The sequence below is a fragment of the Salvelinus namaycush genome, chromosome 20 (genome assembly GCF_016432855.1).
Source record: "Salvelinus namaycush isolate Seneca chromosome 20, SaNama_1.0, whole genome shotgun sequence".
NCBI lineage: Eukaryota > Metazoa > Chordata > Actinopteri > Salmoniformes > Salmonidae > Salvelinus > Salvelinus namaycush.
The window spans coordinates 36,284,671-36,300,245 of record NC_052326.1 but is presented as its reverse complement, the minus strand read 5'-3'; the positions used below and the strand labels follow the sequence as shown (position 1 = coordinate 36,300,245).

The window sequence follows — 15,575 nt, the reverse complement described above, 5'->3', positions numbered from 1 at the left end:
TAGTCCAGGACTAGTCTTAATCTGTGCTCAAGAAACCGGTCACTAATGTAACACCACCATTTTAAATAAGGGCTTCATTCACTACATTGGCCTAAACTGAGAGGCCTGTGTTCCCAGGTCTGAATCAGTTCCTGGTTAGTGGGGAAGAATGAAAACCAGCAGTGGCGCAAGGCCCGGATTTGAGAATGAGGCACTAAGAGAAACAGGGGGATGGGTAGAGGTAGAGGAAAGGGAGGTGGAGAGGTAGAGGAAGAGCGAGGGAGAGAAGTAGAATCCTTCTCCAGCTCATCCACTGATTGTTTCTCTCTTGTCTCCCCAGCTCCATCAACCACAGTTAGAGGACCAGAATAAACAGGGAGGAAGTCATGCAATCCCTCAGTAACTCTCTCTCTCTCTGTCTCTCGCTCTCCTCATTTGCTCTACCTCTTTATCTCTCTTTCTAAAAATGGTTCCCTCACACTCTCTATTTTTCTCTCTCTTCTTCTCCCACTCTCCTCTCCTCCGCCATTCTCTCATACAAATTTTTTTAATTATGTTATGTTGCAGGCAGAAATATGTTACAGTGTGAAACAAAAACAAAAATTTTCGCTGCACTGGAAGAATGTTATCTTGAACTGGTTAATCAGTGGCCCATGTGTGTGTGTACTGTATGTGTTTGTGTGTGAGTCCTTTGAAGAACATGAAAGTTACTGAGATTTGTTTAATGAGTGACTTTTAAAAGGCCATAGTTGACTGACCCCTTCACTCTCTCTAACTGATGCTATTCAAAACGCTCAAACTTGTGTATGCTTAATTCACAACTAAATATGTTATGCATGAAAAAAAATGTATAAGAGAAACATCTAAAGAGGGAAGGAGCTATAGGAGGAGGACAGGCTCATTGTAATGTCTGAAACGGAATAGAGTCAAGCATGTGGTTTACATATGTTTAATGTGTTTGATACTGTTCCTTTTATTCCATTACAGCCATTACAATGAGTCCATCCTCCTATAGCTCCTCCCACCAGCCTCCTCTGATTTGCGTAAGTGTGTGCTTGTCTGGGCCAGAGAGGGGTAATGGTGCCACTGATGTGGGACGGTCGGCAGCTGTGTTTAAAGAAGTGGAGCACTACCTCCTCGACTCTCGCTGTCCGCAGGCTTCACCTGGATAGGCCTGTTCATCTGGAGAGGGAGAGAGAGATTGAGAATAGAGAGGGTTGGAGGGAAAGAGAAAGAAAGTAAGGAAGAGAAGACAGAGAAGAGAGAGAAAGAGGTTAGGATTGCTTACCTAACATCAAGATATAGCTGCACACCATTTCCTAAATGTCATTGACAGCGTTGGCAAATAAGTAACAATACTTGTAAATATGTTTTGAGATGTAATTGTGTAGGTTGGGAGAGAAGGACAACCTTTGAGATTTGATAGTACAGGTTCAGGAATTTAGAGAGCGGGATGAAGAAGGATGGAAAGAGAAAGGGAGAGGGAGAGGATGTGTGCAAGCTCTGTTCAAGTACATTGCAGTTCACCCGGGCCTCATTACAGATATATACATTTGAATTGGTCTGACTAGGTCTAACTTTCTGACTGCCTACTTGTCTCTCTTTCTCTCTGTCTGTCCGTCCATCTATCTTATTAACTAATCTAGACACCAAGTTCTCATATAAGGCCTTGTCACCCTTTTCCATTCCTCTTTCCATTCCCCCTACACTCCTCCTTTACACTCCTCATTTCATTCCTCCTTTACACTCCTCATTTCATTCCTCCTTTACACTCCTCATTTCATTCCTCCTTTACACTTCTAATTTCATTCCTCCTTTGCACTACTAATTTCATTCCTCCTTTACACTCTTATTTTTCACCCCTCATTTCCTTTCTCCTTTACAGTCCTCCTTCCATTCCGCCAAGGCCTGTCTGTCAATTCTGGCTGCTTTCCCACTGCTCTCCGGCTCAGTAATACATGCAAGCCACAAAATGCTCGCTGCCAATCAATTTTTAATAATGCCAATCGCCACACTGCCAGGAGGGAAGGGGAGAGAGAGGGGGAGGGAAGGGGGGAGTAATAGAGAGAGGGGAAGTGAGGGAGGGAGAGGGAAGCAGAGAAGTGGGGGAGTGAGAGCAAGAAGGAGAGGGAGACTGGGGAGAGCTGGAACGATGTGCCCCATAGGGGAAAGAAGTGTGTGTGTGTGTATGTGTTTGTTGGTGCGTGCGTGTTATCAGGTAGTGTATGAAAGGATGTATGCTTCATGGTTCTGCAATTCTCCCACTTTGTTGCATTTACGTACAGACTAACCAGACTAACCAAAACAAAAACACTGCTGAGTGCTACACCTTAATGAATGAAATCCGTGGTTAGTGGACTAGGCAGCACTCTGGATGAGATGGAGCTCAATAAAGCCATGTTTTGCTCTAAAGTAAACGACCAGTAAACTACTAGAGGCTGACAATATTAGGGGAACACTTTGGTATATTACTGTGTTTTTACCATCTCTTCCTCAGTGTAAAAAGTCCAGGTCTGCTATACCTCTCAATGCACTATAACACTCCTTCTTTTAAGGCCCAGTCACCCTTTCTCCCTCCTTCCCTCCCTTTTCATTCATCACCAGTAAATGTTTTTAATGTGTTTTGATGCATTATTTATATCACCCTGGCTGCTGATATTGAGAGAGAGAGAGGGAGAGAGAGAGGAGTGAAAGAGAGAGGGAGGTGTGGAGAGAGGGCGATGGGGAAAGAGTGGTGGAGAGACTGAAAGACAGCGAGAGAGAGAGAGAGAGAGCAAAGAGAGAAAAAGAGCTAGGAGTGACAGAGAAATAAGTGGAACTAACAGCTAGATGGTAGCATTGAGCAACATTATGCATCACTCACAACAGCCTACAACTCTCTACCTCCCCATTCTCCATTATACACTTCCCTGAGACAGAAAATACTATCTCCACCTCAAATTCACACAAAGGAGCACCATTAAACGCACCCACATTCACACGCATGTACAAACATACACTCAGGCACTCATACACATCCACCCACGGTGTCTTAGTGAGAAACAGACTTCTTACTGTTTTCTTGTGAGTTGAGAATTCTATGCTTCATTCACACTTACTCACACACGCCTAGTATATGTTCTCTCTCTCTCTCACACACACACACACACACACACACACACACACACACACACACACTTATTTTTCATGAGCATGTCCTTATTTCTATTATAGCATATTGGATGACTGTCAGTCATATTCCATTCACCCAGTTCAATGTAACATCGATAGGTTAAGGCTACTACATGATACTCGAATTTGCCCTATATAATACCCATCATGAGGTTGCTACAACCTAGCCAAGAAATGAAAGTTTATAACATAGGCGCACAGGTTGAAAGACAAATAGGAGTAATCAAGTTGACAGACAGTGACACATTCAATACCGCCTTGCACACTCTTGCCTGCATCTAGCTGATCTCGGGTGTAAACATTAGTCTAAAACAAAAGTTTCTATTGGATAAATTCAGGGTGGTCCCTCCTTGTTTCGTTCCATTTGCTTCCATTTAAGAAATGTTTTGCAACAGAATCGGTGGAATGAATACATCCATGATCACCGCACACACACAGCCACATACTGCATCATTACTTTGCTTGTTGTATAATACTTTCTCATATATTTGCGCTCTCCTCCTCTAACCTTTTCCCTTTTGCTGTCTATGACCAGGTGCAAACATCTCTCTAAGCCAAACCACTACACAACCTACATCCTTGTGACCATATAGTCAACAAACTAGAACTAACGCGTTAGTACCCATAATGTAATCCATGTGTACAATCACGCAGTACAGTGTACAGAAAGCAGTTTAGCAGTTACAACGGAGGACCCCGATGGCAATAAATTAATACAACCGAAAGCTTACCTTGACTTGGAAAAGTTGCAGTGTTGGATAGCTGTCACGCCCTGACCTTAGAGAGCTTTTTATGTCTCTATTTTGGTTTGGTCAGGGTGTGATTTGGGTGGGCATTCTATGTTCTATTTTCTATGTATTTGTATTTCTTTGTTTTGGCCGGGTATGGTTCTCAATCAGGGACAGCTGTCTATCGTTGTCTCTGATTGGGAATCATACTTAGGCAGTCTTTTTCCCTTTTGTGTTTGTGGGAAGTTGTCTTTGTTTGTGGCACTATTGCCCTTAAGCTTCACGGTCGTTTTGTATTGTTTATTGTTTTTTGTTGGCGACATTATCCAAATAAATAGTAATGTACGCTCACCACGCTGCGCTTTGGTCCAGTTCTTTCGACGGCCGTGACAGAACTACCCACCACAAAAGGACCAAGCAGCGTGGTAAAAAGGAGGACTGGACATGGGATGACATTCTGGCCGGAAGGGATCGCCTTCCATGGGAACAGGTGGAAGCAGCCAGGAAGGCGAAGGCAGCTGGTAAAGGCGGCGATATGAGGAGGCAAGTCAGCGAAGCAGGCACGAGAGGCAGCCCAAAAACATTTTTTTTGGGGGGGGGGGGCACACGGGGAGATTGGCGGAGTCAGGTTATAGACCTGAGCCAACTCCCCGTGCTTACAGTGGGGAGAGAGTGACTAGTCAGGCACCAGGCTATGCGGCTCTGCGCCGTGTGTCTCCAGTGCGCTCTCATAGCCTGGTGCGCTCTCTGCAATCTCCCCGCAGTTGCCGTGCTAGAGTTGGCATTCAGCCAGGAGGGATTGTGCCGGCTCAGCGCTCCTGGTCTCCGGTGCGTCTCTTCGGCCCGGGTTATCCTGCGCCAGCTCTACGCACGGTATCCCCAGTTCGCCAGGAGAACCCATTGCGGCCTGTTCCAGCTTCCCGCACGTGCCGGGCTAAAGTGGGCATACAGCCAAAAGGAGAGGTGCACGTGTTAAGCACCAGATCTCCAATGCTCCCCCACAGCCCGGTTCGACCTGTGCCTGCGCTCGGGAGGTGCCGGGCTAAAGGGGGCATTCAGCCTGGAAGAGTGGTGCCAGGGATAAGCACCAGATCTCCAGTGCTCCCCCACAGCCCGGTTCATCCTGTGCCTGCTCCCAGAACCAAGCCTCCTGTATGTCTCCCCAGCCTGGTGGGCCCTGTGGCAGCCCCACGCACCAGGCTGTCTATACGTCTCCTCCCATCAGTGAGGATCCACAGTCCGGGGTCCGCAACGAGGGTTCCCAGTCCGGGGCCCGCAACGAGGGTCCCCAGTCCGGGGTCGGCGACGGGGGTCCCGCACCAGGGGCGCAACCAAAGTGGGGTGAGCCAGAGGTGGAGCGGGGTCTACGTCCCGCACCAGAGCCGCCACCGCGGATAGATGCCCACCCAGACCCTCCCCTATAGGTTCAGGTTTTGCGGCCAGAGTCCGCACCTTTGGGGGGGGGGGGGGTACTGTCACGCCCTGACCTTAGAGAGCTTTTTATGTCTCTATTTTGGCTTGGTCAGGGTGTGATTTGGGTGGGCATTCTATGTTCTATTTTCTATGTTTTTGTATTTCTTTGTTTTGGCCGGGTATGGTTCTCAATCAGGGACAGCCTTCTATCGTTGTCTCTGATTGGGAATCATACTTAGGCAGCCTTTTTCCCTTTTGTGTTTGTGGGAAGTTGTCTTTGTTTGTGGCACTATAGCCTTTAAGCTTCACGGTCGTTTTGTATTGTTTATTGTTTTTTGTTGGCGACATTATCCAAATAAATAGTAATGTACGCTCACTACGCTGCGCTTTGGTCCAGTTCTTTCGACGGCCGTGACAATAGCCTTAGTCAGCTAACATAAAAACCATTCCTCTCTGGTTTAGTCAGGCTGTGTAGTAGGCTAAAATAGCTGCATTAGCTTAAAGTAAGTGAAAGGTAAACTAAGAAAAAAAAAATATATATATAGCTAACTCTCTCTTGGCTGCTTGTCCTTAATGTTTTGAAGAAAATAATTTGTTCAAAATATTTCAACTATTGTCTTTCTCGCTCTTTGAGTCAACTACTCAGCACACTTTATGCACTACAGTCTAAGCTAGCTGTAGCTTGTGCTTTCAGTAATAGATTCATTCACTGACACTTTGATTGGATGGACAAGATGTTAGTTCACACTGCAAGAGCTCTGATAGGTTGGAGGACGTCCTCCGGAAGTCGTCATAATTACTTTGTAAGTCTTTGGAAGGGGGTGAGAACCATAAGCCCCCTAGGTTTTGTATTGAAGTCAATGTTCCAGAGGAGGACGGACAATAGCTGTCCTCTGGCTACACCATGGTGCTAGCCTAGAGGGGGCTGTTGAAGCTACAGTAGACATTAAAATAAAATACAATAAAATGTTATTGGTCACATACACGTATTTGGCAGATGTTATTGCAGGTGTAACGAAATGCTTGTGTTCCTAGCTCAAACAGTGCAGTAGTATCTAACAATTCACAACAATACACAAATCTAAAATTAAAAGAATGGAATTAAGAAATATATAAATATTAGTTAGAGCAATGTCAGAGTGGCATTGACTACAATAAGGTAGAATAGAATACAGTAAATACATATGAGATGGGTAAAGCAGTATGTCAACATTATTAAAGTGACTAGTGTTCCATTATTAAAGTGGCCAGTGATTCCATGTCTACGTATATAGAGCAGCAGCCTCTAAGGTGCAGGGTTGAGTAACCGGGTGGTAGCCTGTTAGTGATGGCTATTTTACAGTCAGATTGACTGTTGAACAGGCTGTGGCTCAGGTGGTTGATGTACTTCTTGATCTTTTTGGCCTTCCTGTGACATCGGGTGCTGTAGGTGTCCTACAGGGCAGGCAGTGTGCTCCCGGTGATGCGTTGGGCAGAACGCACCAACCTTTGGAGAGCCCTGCGGTTGCGGGCGGTGCAGCCCGAACGGGAAGCTCTCAATTGTGCATTTGTAAAAGTTTGTGAGGGTCTGAGGGGCCAAGCCAAATTTCTTCAGCCTCCTGAGGTTGAAGAGGTGCTGTTGTGCCGTTTTCACCACACTGTCTGTATGGGTGGACCATTTCAGATTGTCAGTGATGTTTACGCCAAGGAACACGTTCTCCACTGCGGTCCCGTCGATGTGGATAGGGGCATGCTCCCTCTGTTTTTTCACGATCAGCATCCATGATCAGAATTCATTGCAAAACAGTGTTTTTTAATCAGGTATTTAGTATAGTTTTATCTAAAAATGTTAGCTTTTTAAATATTTCACTTTTTTAATTTTTTTATTCACTGAGTAGGATGGTCCTCCCCTTCCTCCTCTGAGGAGCCTCCACTGACACACACACACAACTATGTTTTCATCATAGCAATAAGATAAAAGTGAATCACATTGAGGAGAAAGTCTAACACTGGAGGAGAGGTCATTTCCTTAACAAAATGAGAGAGCACTGCTTGAAATTCTTACAGTGAGAATGAGACTTGCTTTACTTTCATATTCCTTCCTCAGCTAGTAGCAGTAGTATTTTGTTAAAGTCCTCAATTTAACTGGTGTTTACTTAGAAATTGCTTAATATTATGACATTACTAATAACTACCATTTGATGCTTTAACATAACATACAATTGTATTGGCCGTCAAAACCAATGTGTATTTTTGCTCTGTTGTTTAATTCCAAACATCACAGATACCACACACACTGTGGTGGCAAATTACCAATTTAATTGACTAAGAAATAAATAAAAACAGACAGAAAGTATCAATTGTTACTGTTGTTTTCTAACTACCATCTGTGCCAGGATTGTAAAGTAAAGTGTTAACAATTCTCCCTTCCTCTCACACCCCTCCTCACTATAGTAGTGAGTCCTTTTCTTTCACATCTCATACATATGGGAGAGGAGAGAACAATTCAAGACCTAGTTGTTTGGCCACGTATTGAGTAGCAAGTCAGTCACATGGGAGGAAGCAAAACAAATGCTAAATAAAAAAACATCAAGATGAATTGGCACAATCTGTGCTTCTCTTGGCGTTTCCTGCAGCCAGTCGGCTACTCTAACTGTGATATGGTCAGACGCTGCATCACTGATAAGAAGCCGTGCTGTTCAGGGTACAGATGCGCGCGCGCACACACACACACACACACACACACACACACACACACACACGCGCACACACACACACACACACACACACACATATATATATATATATATATATTCGAGTTTCCGCCTGATCAATTAAAAAAACGACCCATGGTCATTTTCTTTTGCAGTTAAAGTGCAGTTAAAACCTTATTTTCCTGTGTTTTATATATATTTCCACAGGTTGGAATAATACTGTGGAATTGTGCAAATGATGATAATGCCCTTTCAGTGAAAGAGCTGTTTGAAAAGACGGTGGGATGGAGTTTTGACCTGCCTGTTGACATCAACATGTGGTAAATTTGTTAACAGACCAATAAGAGAGTTTCAAAACCTCTCTGCCAATAACAGCTAGTTTACAGTTTTCCTCAGACAGTCCTAGCTAAATTATTATCTTTGCTAAGAAGCTATTTAGTTTCTTTTTGACTATTTTAATGTAAAACAATCACAGTAAGGTCCTTAATTGTTATCAATAAATGATTTGATATTGAGATAAAAACATCTGCATTGTACCTTTAAATTATTTTGAGTTCACAGCCTGCAATCCTTCACAATTAATTTTCTTGACAGTCCTTCCCCCCTTCCAGAATACATTCATCTTAAAGGGACACAAAATAATACTGGGTGTCAAGGCACAAGCAGTTTCAAATGCTAGGCAGAAAAAAAGACTTTGGGAAAATCTCAAGCAATCACGTCTTCTGTGGCTGATTTCTCTTTGTCTCCATCAGCTATGTGTTCAGCAGGCTACAGACTAGTCTTCACTCCTCTTCTCACATCCTTTCTTTCAACTGTTTCACACCAATCTTTCTCTATCTCTAGTCCTGTTTATGTCTTCTCTCTTTCTTTTCAAGTTACAGTTTGTCGATAGTTTAAGCATCTATAGACAATTTACAGGGGACTATCTAAATAAATATATATACAAAATATACAATTTTAAATATACAGTACATTTGCCTTATTTTTGTCTGTCTGACAAAAAATGCATCAGAGTTTGTGACAACAGCAGTTCGTTTAGCCTTCAAACACATTTGAAATGCAACCAGTATCATATTACAGTTAGATAATAATAGAACGTACAGATGTGTTGTTTGGATGAGAATAACTCTGAAACACGCATGGATTGCTCGTATGCAAGCTGTTGATATCTCGAATGTAATACATGATCTGATGAAACACACAGGCACATGAACACACACACACAAACACGGATAGCTATATAATTAGACATACAGTATGCAGGCAATCAACAGCCTCTGACGTTTACATGGTGATTATAGGAGACACTATAAAAAGAGAGGGTCTATATAAGAAAGGTGGTGGAGAGGGAGAAAAAGAGAGGGAGGAGGAGAAGGAAAGGGAGGAGAAGGAGAAGGAGAGGAGGGAGGGAGGAGAAGGAAAGGTAGGATGAGAGGGAGAGGGAGGAAAGGGAGAGGAGGAAGACAGAGGAGGAGAGGGGGGGGAGGAGGCGTGGAGAAGAAGGAGAGGGAGGAGGAGAGGGAGAGGGAGGAGGAGAAGGAGAGGGAGGAGAAGAAGGATAGGGAGGAGGAGAAGGAGGAAGACAGGGAGGAGAAGAGGGAGAGGGAGGAGGAGAAGGAAGGAAGGGAAGATGGGGAAGGAAGGGAGGAGGAGAGAGAGAGGGAGGACAGAGAGATGAGGGGGTGAGGAGGAGAGGGAGGAGGAGAAGGAGAGGGAGGAGGAAAGGGAGGAGGAGAAGGAGAGAGAGGATGAGAGGCATTGGAAGGAGAGGGAGGATGAGAGGAAGAGGTAGGAGGAGAGGGAGGAGGAAAGGGAGGAGAGGGAGGAAGAAGGGAGAAGGAGGAGGAGAGGGAGGAAGAAAGGGAGGAGGGAGAGGTAGGAGGAGAGGAGGAGAGGGAGGAGGAGGAGAGGGAGGAGGAGAAGGAGAGGGAGGAGAAGAAGGATAGGGAGGAGGAGAGGAAGAGGGAGGAGGGACAGGGAGGAGAGGAGGGAGAGGGAGAAGAACGAGAGGGAGGATGAGGGAGGAGGAGATGGACAGGAAGGAGAAGAGGGAGAGGGAGAAGAAGGAGAGGGAGGATGAGGGAGGATGAGAGGGAGGAGGAGAAGGAGAGCAGACAGAGAATAAGACAGAAGGGAAATTGGTGGGGGAAAGGTTAAGGGCAAAGAGAGGTGTTTATGTGCACATGTGCCTGTGTGTGAGTGAGAGAAAGAGAGGGAGAAGGTGTTGAGTATTTCCAGAGCCTCTTTCTAAACCCACTGCAACAGAATGCATAGGCTTTGCAGCGTAGATTAGGTGACACGAGAAAGCCATAAATTCTCCTTTCTTTCCCCAGAAGTGGACATAAATCAAGCTATGGCAGCAGCAGCGTGCCATCACTGGATTTGATTTTACTTATCTAATGAATAAGAAATGAAAACAAGTTCAAAAGCTGTCAAATTTGGAACTTGGCAAAATCTTTCTCTTCCTCCCTCCCTCTCCTTTTCCTCTGTCTAGTGGTCACTGAGGTAGAGAGAGTGGGCTTTAGTTAATTTGGGTATTTATGTATTGTCATCCAAAGCATTCCCTGCGCGTGCACACACACACACACACACACACACACACACACCACATTTTATCAGTCTCTCGCTCTCACACACACACACACACACACACACACACACACACACACACACACACACACACTTTATCAGTCTCTCGCTCTCTCTCACACACACAGACACACAAGCACATACACATCCTCTCTCTTTCTCTCCTGTCTCCTCTCTGTGGCAGTGTGAGGACCAGTACAAGGGCATGGTGACTGACAGTCCAGTACCACACCCTCCATTCGCTCACTCTAACATCCAGAGACAGAGAGAGAGACAACTGGGGGGGGGGGGGGGGGTAATAGTGTGTGGGCGGCAGGTAGCCAAGCGGTTTAGAGCGTTGGGCCAGTAACCGAAAGGTCGCTGGTTCAAAGCCGAATAGGTGAAACATCGGTTTATGTGCCCTTGAGCAAGGCACTTAACCCTAATTGTTCCTTTAAGTCACTCTGGATAAGAGCGTCTGCTAAATGACCAACATTTAAAGATATGTAATAGCAAAACAGGTATTAAACAGGTTTTTGGAATCCTGGATGCTGAGTTATTCACCACAATCCCTGGGTAATGCCTGTTAACAGTTCCATTTGAATTATCAATGCGCATCCACTGTCCCACAGGCAATTTATAAACTTAATCTACCAATAAGGTGCCATCCATGTCAATAATGACAGAGTAACGCCTGCAAGAGTTATGTAATGTTCAACCTCCATCTCTCTCTTAACTCCCTGCCCCTGGACCATCAGCACCTCGGGAGAGTGGGGGGATACATAGTTCTATACTTTAGACTGACTTATCTTTCTCTCCCTCTCTTTCTCTTCTCTTTGCTCTCTCTCTCTTTTTCTTTCTCCCTCTTCGTCTCTTTCTCTCTCCCTGTCACCCCCCCCCCCCCCTTCCTCCAGTCCTGGAGACAAAATGCTGAAGTGTTACTTTCAGAAAGGGAGGGCAGATCTGAGGCCTAGGACCGTAGGGACAATTTACGGCTGTAAGTAATCTCTATAGCAGGGAACTTCTTTCTCTCTGGCTGGAGTAAACACAATTATGCATGGATACACACATGCACACAGTCATGATTAAGTGCGTGCACACACTCAACAGTATGCAACAAAGAGATCAGACACACATGATAATACACTTCTCAAACTCCTCACTAATACCAAGCATCCTGAGACATACACAAACACCTGCACACAAACAGCCCAGACACAGACTCCTGACTGCTCTCACCCTTCTCTCTCTCCCTGTCTGATTAAATACAGAACATGGAGGAAGAGAGGAGGGGAGTGTCATACTGACAAATCTGCCAGTAAGGCTTTGGCTAAGAAACAACAGTGATTCTTTCAGTAAGCCATCACCATCCGCTCAAACTTCAGAGGATAACTATAGGTGAGAAATGTCCCTCTCCCACACATCAAACACTCTCATTACCATAATACTTTTGCAATTGAATCACTGTAATTTAGTCTGTGTTGAAACCAACTCACAGAGACTCTCTTTAAGAGTGTGGAACTGTTTGTTCCCTTAAAAAAGTTTGTTCCCTTAAAAAAGGTACACACACACACGCGCGCGCACGCGCGCAGAGACTCCTACAAGCAGAGACTCCTACAAACACAGGGTGATCCTCCACCCTTGGAAAGTGTCAAGGACAGACAAGTGCATCTGTCATTTACACTTCTCTATCTCTCATCTGCTCTTTTTCCACTTCCCACATTCCTGCCTTTATTCAATTCCACCGCTTCAGCTATTCACCCCTCTAACAACAGGGCTCCTTAATGAGCAGCACACCACTGTCTTCTCAGTCCCACCGAAGAATGATTAGAATCATTTTAAAACTTCAATCATTCCAAATGCAATACCTGAGACAGAGAATGAGAAAGAAAAGAGACGGAGGAGGACGCTGGCACCGCTGAAATTAAACCGGCGGCTCCAAATTTGCCCTTTGACCAAAGCTGAAATATATCCGTCCCCCCGAGGAAGGATGTAACGTTAGCAGGCCCACCACCACTTCCCTCCCTGCATCTTAATTTACTAAATTGACTTGGGCTTCGTTTGTGGACACCTTCGGAGGACGTGGCGAGGCCAGCCAAAGAAAGGAAGGGAAAGCGAGAAAATTATCTTAGTGTGTGTCCAAAATAGCACCATATTCTCTATATAGTGCACTTCGTTTTCCCAAGGCTCATAGGACCCTTAAATTGCATCCGTCAATATCTCTACAACGTCTAGCATGTCTACAGAGGGAGGGAACTTTATCAGAACGTAAAGCTCCAGGATTGGTCCGGTCCGGTGCATTTATAATGAACCCTGGGAAAAGTCAGGGGTCAAACCTTCTCTCACTCTGAAGTATACTACTAATTCCAATATGTTAGACATTCTTGCATTCCCTCCTCTGAACTATCGACTTACTTCCATTGTAAATGCTAGCATATACAAGGAAAAGTCAGATAATACACATTATTTTCTGCTAAAGATGGTTATGTAAGACTTCTGGAGAAAATATAACAAAATAATAATTGTTTGGTACCCCGTGTGAGGATTACTTACATTTGAAGTCGGAAGTTTACATAAACTTAGGTCAACCACTCCACAAATTTCTTGTTAACAAACTATAGTTTTGGCAAGTCAGTTAGGACATCTACTTTGTGCATGACACAAGTCATATTTCCAACAGTTGTTCACAGACAGATTATTTCACTTACAATTCACTGTATCACAATCCCAGTGGGTCAGAAGTTTATATACACGAAGTTGACTGTGCCTTTAAACAGCTTTAGAAGCTTCTGATATGCCAATTGACATAATTTTAGTCAATTGGAGGTGTACCTGGGGATGTATTTCAAGGCCTACCTTCAAACTCAGTGCCTCTTTGCTTGACATCATGAATGAATCAAAAGAAAAGAAAGAAGAAAGAGCTCAGAATTTTTTTTGTAGACGTCCACAAGTCTGGTTCATCCTTGGGAGCAATTTCCAAATGCCTGAAGGTACCACATTTATCTGTACAAACAATAGTACGCAAGTATAAACACCATGGGACCACGCAGCCGTCATACCACTCAGGAAGGAGACGCGTTCTGTCTCCTAAAGATGAACGTACTTTGGTGCGAAAAGTGCAAATCAATCCCAGAAGAACAGCAAAGGATCTTGTGAGGATGCTGGAGGAAAAAAATATCAAAAATATCTATATCCACAGTAAAACGAGTCCTATATCGACATAACCTGAAAGGCCGCTCAGCAAGGAAGAAGCCACTGCTCCAAAACCGCCATAAAAAAGCCAGACTACGTTTTGCAACTGCACATGGGGACAAAGATTGTACTTTTTGGAGAAATGTCCCCTGGTCTGATGAAACAAAAAAATAACTGTTTGGCCGTAATAACCATCGTAATGTTTGGAGGAAAAAGGGGGAGGCTTGCAAGCCGAAGAACACCATCCCAACCGTGAAGCACGAGAGTGGCAGCATCATGTTGTGGGGGTGCTTTGCTGCAGGAGGCACTGGTGCTCTTCAAAAAATAGATGACTTCATGAGGAATAAAAATTATGTGGATATATGGAAGCAACATCTCAAGACATCAGTCAGGAAGTTAACTTCTTTGAGAAAGGGGGGCAGTATTGAGTAGCTTGGATGAATAAGGTGCACAGAGTAAACAACCTGCTACTCAGGCCCAGAAGCTAATATATGCATATAAGTAGTATATTTGGATAGAAAACACTCTGAAGTTTCTAAAACTGTTTGAATGATGTCTGTGAGTATAACAGAACTCATATGGCAGGCAAAAACCTGAGAGAAAATCCAACCAGGAAGCGGGAAATCTGAGGTTTGTAGGTTTGCCTATCCAATATCCAGTGTCTATGGGGTCATATTGCACTTCCTAAGGCTTCCACTAGATGTCAACATTCTTTAGAACCTTGTTTCAGGCTTCTACTGTGAAGGATGAGGGAATGAGAGCTGTTTCAACCAGGTGTCTGGCAGAGTGCCATGAGCTCACTCAGGCGCGCCCCCGTGAGAGGTAGCTGCGTTCCTTTTCATTTTTAAAGACAAAGGAATTCTCCGGTTGAAACATTATCGAAGATTTATGTTAAAAACATCCTAAAGATTGATTCTATACATCGTTTGGCATGTTTCTACGAACTGTAATGGAATTTTTTGACTTTGTCTGGCCTGCGCGTCATGAATTTGGATTTTTTAACTAAACACGCAAACAAAAAGGAGGTATTTGGACATAAATTATGGACTTTATCGAACAAAACAAACATTTATTGTGGAACTGGGATTCCTGGGAGTGCATTCTCATGAAGATCATCAAAGCTAAGTGAATATTTATAATGCTATTTCTGATTTCTGTTGACTCCACAACATGGCGGGTACCTGTATGGCTTGTTTTTGTGTCTGAGCGCCGTACTCAGATTATTGCATGGTGTGCTTTTTCCGTAAAGTTTTTTTAAAATCTGACACAGCGGTTGGTTTAACTTCTTATAGCTGCAGGGGCAGTATTGAGTAGCTTGGATGAAAGGTGCACAGAGGTGCCCAGAAAAAACAGCCTGCTCCTCAGTCATAGTTGCTAATATATGCATATTATTATTAGTATTGGATAGAAAACACTCTGAAGTTTCTAAAACTGTTTGAATTTCTGTGAGTATAACAGAACTCATGTGGCAAGCAAAAACCTGAGAAGAAATCCAAACGGGAAGTGGGAATTCTGAGGCTGGTCGATTTTCAACCAAGATCCTATTGAAATCACAGCGAGATATGGATGAGTTTGCACTTCCTACGGGTTCCACTAGATGTCAACAGTCTGTAGAACCTTGTCTGATGCCTCTACTTTGAAGGGGGGCCGAATGAGAGGGGAATTAGTCAGGTCTGCCATGACCTGACCATGCTTTGACCATGCGCATTCACATGAGAGGGAGCTCTGTTCCATCGCTCATCTGAAGTCAACGTAATTCTCCGGTTGGAACGTTATTCAAGATTTATGTTAAAAACATTCTAAAGATTGATTCAATACATCGTTTGACATG

General features: G+C 44.2%; 1 protein-coding gene across 1 annotated transcript in view; it reads right to left on the bottom strand.

Annotated features, from left to right (window-relative positions):
- LOC120064600 (CUGBP Elav-like family member 4) overlaps positions 1-15,575 on the bottom strand; it is a 134,870-nt gene that overhangs the window by 29,970 nt on the left and 89,325 nt on the right. Inside the window, exon 3 of the mRNA XM_039015202.1 lies at positions 1,113-1,161. Coding sequence (XP_038871130.1) covers positions 1,113-1,161 — 49 coding nt within the window. The remainder of the gene's footprint in view (positions 1-1,112; positions 1,162-15,575) is intronic.